This window comes from Spinacia oleracea, chromosome 2 (assembly GCF_020520425.1).
Source record: "Spinacia oleracea cultivar Varoflay chromosome 2, BTI_SOV_V1, whole genome shotgun sequence".
Taxonomy (NCBI): domain Eukaryota; kingdom Viridiplantae; phylum Streptophyta; class Magnoliopsida; order Caryophyllales; family Amaranthaceae; genus Spinacia; species Spinacia oleracea.
The window spans coordinates 30136426-30140637 of NC_079488.1; the positions used below are offsets into that span (position 1 = coordinate 30136426).

Here is a 4212-nt window from a genome sequence, read left to right on the forward strand (position 1 = left end):
CGTCCACCAAACCCTTGTCTTCTGGGAACAAACGACTCATGGCAGAATCTACACAAACCAAGGGGATCAGTGAAGAATAAGAAAACAAGGTTTTTGTGGTAAATAAAATGCAATACTACCTCTATTCAAGTAAGGGCAGAGACCAACGGCCGCGAGGAAGACCATGTTGGTGAACTGACCAACATGGGGAAGCCAATTATTGGGCACCCACACGTGACTTTTCGCAGACAGCCGATACATTTCGGCCTGAAATAAAGGCTTTATGAGCCTCCATTCCCTTGACAGAAGAGGAGGATAGGCGTCGGCCCTAGACAAAAAGCAAGGCCGGTAATTCCAACGTGAAAGATGCTCTGAAAGAGGGAGGTCCTCCATTCGGGTAATAGACCATTTTTTCCTCCACCATACCCAGCTAGAAGACTTACGCAGTATCGTCTTATAACCCCGCCGGCTATACAGGGTGAACCATCCCTGGGGAGAACGAGAAGAGGGAGCGATGTCCACAAGGCTAACAAAAGCAGGAAAGGAAGGGGTGACGTCACTCAACGCACACTTGGCAATATAACCAAAGACTTTCGCCCAAGAATTAGGGGTCAGCTGGGATAGGCCAATGTCATAACCATTTAAGACGTCCATTACAAAAGGGTGCAGAGGAAGCCTAAGGCCTAATCTGAAGGCGGCCGTATAGACATCAATCTCCCCCAAAGAAAGACGATCTACAGTGTTATAAGGACGAGGGCACTTAAAACTAAAGCCACGAGGTAAGAGCAAGAAACGCTCGAAGTCACGTCCTTGCTCCTTTAGATATCTCAACCATTTTTTACTGGGGAGGATGTCAGAAGGAAACAATTCCACATCCTCTTTTCCACGAATCATAGGAAGAAGGTTCTTTGCAAACTCCTCGTCCGAAGAGCTAGAAGAATCTTCTTCAAAATCCTCGCGAGGGACGCGAGGGCGGCAGGCCACACTCTTTCTTCTCCTTGAAGAACGGGCCGCCCGGGAACCCCCGTCTCCTGAATGGTGGGAGGAACTAACTCCACCCTATTTCCTTGGGACGGGTTCGAAGAAGGAACCCTGTTGTCCCTTTCTCGTGGTACTCCCCATGCACCTACGTTGGCTGTCTACTTAATACGAGCCATGCCGTCCTGCATAAGGGATAGGACGTCTGACTTAAGAAAAGAGGAAAGAAGAAAAAGACGAGTACATCCCCGTCCAAGAGAAGTGGCAACTGAAAGGATGACTCCCCAAGAAATAAAAGCATTAAAAAGTAGTTTTAGATGACATGCAGAAACAGAAAACTAACAAAAACACTTACCAATAAGTGATCAAACTGCTAAAATGGTCAGGCAAGTAGTCCAAACTCCAAGAACAACGAACGAATCACAAGACAATCGTCAAAGGGAAATCGCTCTCTCTCTCTCTAGAAATATCTCTGAAAATAACAAAAGGCAAATGAGGGAAACCAACGATTTCTGAAGATTTTAAAGGCAAAAACCAGGCTCCCAAAAAGCAATCACACGTGGCACGCCTCCATAACAAGAAGGCTACCCCACATGGGCAAGGGGCACCCTCCTTGAGAGGCAAATGATGTGGCCTAAAATAATAGACTGCCACACGGCTTTACCAGAATGGCCAAAAAAGAAATCAAAGACTCTCCGGCATGGATAAACAGAAACCATACTAGATCCATACTCCGCACTCAGACCTAGGGCCCATCTCTTAGGCCCATGGCCTCATTTGATTAGAAGAACCCCTGGTCCAATCATGTCTAAAAGCCCAACATGCAAAGGGCCCAGCAGGTCTAATCAGACCTCCTACTATCGAACACATGTCTTAAGCTGGGAAAACACCCAATCATCAGATCAGGGTTTGAGGATCAAATCCCAAGAAACCCTAGCACTATAAATAGTGAAAATCCCTATGTAAAAGGAGCATTCAATTCATTCCCACCTACCGAAAACTATACTTGCTCTGCCTTCTCTCTACAAATTACTTCTCTTTCTAGCTTATACTTACTTAAGCATCGGAGAGAATATTCCTATGGGATTCTTGTTTTGCAGGTTGCCAGAGAATCGTGCCATCTCATACTTGATACCTCCGAGGAACGCGTGACACGTCATCACCAAAAAAGATCCCACAACAGTTATAATTCATAGTACGTACACGTATGTTACTAACCAGAATCCAAACATACACGCATCTATATCAATAACCGAAATCCCAACCAAATAGTCTAAAACATCATAAATCAAACCCAAGAAAAACTAAAACTTAGAAAAACTAACTAGCTAGGATGTACTATATATATATATATATATATATATATATATATATATATATATATATATATATATATATATATATATATATATATATATATATGTAGTAGCTCATATGAAGCTCAAGTGTCTTGGCCTTCATTTTGCTTTTGCACGTTATCACGTTGGACGACCTTCAAAGAAAAATACAAAATGTAATATGTACATAATAATTCGGAAACCTAAACTACGAAGGAAATTAAATACAACATGAGGATAATTTCATACAAATTTTTGTTTTCTATATATACATCAAAATCTCTTTAGAACATCATATATATATATATATATATATATATATGTATATATATATATATATATATATATGTATGTATATATATACATATATATATATATATATATATATATATATATATAATATAGTTTTTATGTGTGTAAGTGTAGTGCAACTATTTGGTTAGGATTTAATGATATATATATGATGGGTATTAAATATATAGTACATTGACAACTTACACTATATCTAACCAATAGAACTGAAAGCTTGCATCTTATCTGTAGGCTAGAATTTTGATGTATAGACTTTCAGTTCAGCTATTTTTAAGGGGAGGCTAGCATTTTGATGTATAGACTTTCAGTTCCCTGCATTCACTATCACTAAATGTTTTTTTTTACAAGAGGCTATCAATAAATATTGGTTTTCAAGCTTTGTTCTGATCAGTTTTAGACTTTCAAGCTATTTTAAGATGCAAGCTTCTGTTTTTGTTTTCAGCTATGTGTTTATCTATTTTCAGTTCTAGTTTGTTCTCTATCACTCACTAAATGTCTATTATAAATGAGAAAAGGCATAGCAAAGGCAGGAACATGTCAAAGACCCAGGGGTATAAAACTGCAGCTGAACACACACACAGCATAACACACACACAGCAGGGAGGGATCATGTCAATGACTAGGTGTATAAAACACACAGCACAGGGAACACACACACAGAAGAACTCACACACAACATGGAACATGATCATGACAAGTGCGGTGACATTAGCCCCTCAGATACCTCGTCAAGTCAGTGGTTGTGGAGGAAAGTTTGGAAAGCCAACGTACCCCATAAAGTAAAGAACCTGGTCTAAAGAGCACTTGTAAACAGATGCTCAATGAGTAACATGTGGGAGATAGGAATGCTAATCATATGGCACATATGGAACGATCGTAATCTCTGGGTTTTTGAGAAGAAGAGGGATCCAAGGTTGGTAGTCACCAAATTGCTAATCACCAAAGAGCTTCTTCGATTGATGATCTGGATGATGAGAGTGGTCGGCCTCCAAGATTGTCTGAAGGGTTTGCTGCTGCAAAATTAGTGCTATTCCATAACCCAGATTGCAAGGATTTAACAGTTGGAGAGTTGTTGAAATCAACTTATAATTTCAGTCAGGCGAATATTATTGGTTGTGGTGGATTTGGTCTAGTATACAAAGCTAGCCTCCCAGATGGATGCAAAGTTGCTATAAAGAGGCTTTCTAGGGACTGTGGTCAAATGGAACGTGAATTTCGTGCAGAAGTGGAAGCTTTATCAAAGGCTCAGCATAAGAACCTTGTTCCCTTGCAATGCCACTGTCAGACAGGAGATGACAAGTTGTTGATTTACTCGTTTATGGAAAACGGAAGCTTGGACTACTGGTTGCATGAGTGCATTGATCGTGGCTCAGCACTTAATTGGAGTGCAAGATTGAGGATAGCTCAAGGTGTCGAGCATGGTTTAGTATACCTCCATAAGGTTTGTCAGCCAAATACAGTCCACAGAGACATAAAATCTAGGAATATTCTTCTTAATGAGAATTTTGAAGCCCATTTGGCGGATTTTGGACTGTCGAGAATTGCAGGGATTGGTTTCTTGGGTGTTTCAGATGAAATTGGAGAAGAAAGAAGAGCTGGTGATTGA

At 40.5% G+C, this 4212-nt stretch overlaps 1 protein-coding gene across 1 annotated transcript; it reads left to right on the plus strand.

The window, feature by feature from the left end:
- The first annotated feature begins 1014 nt into the window (after positions 1–1014).
- LOC110789136 (phytosulfokine receptor 2-like) lies at positions 1015–4212 on the plus strand. Its single transcript, XM_056835786.1, has 2 exons — positions 1015–1264; positions 3506–4212. The coding sequence occupies exons 1-2, from the start codon at positions 1015–1017 to the stop codon at positions 4210–4212; spliced, it is 957 nt and encodes a 318-aa protein (XP_056691764.1).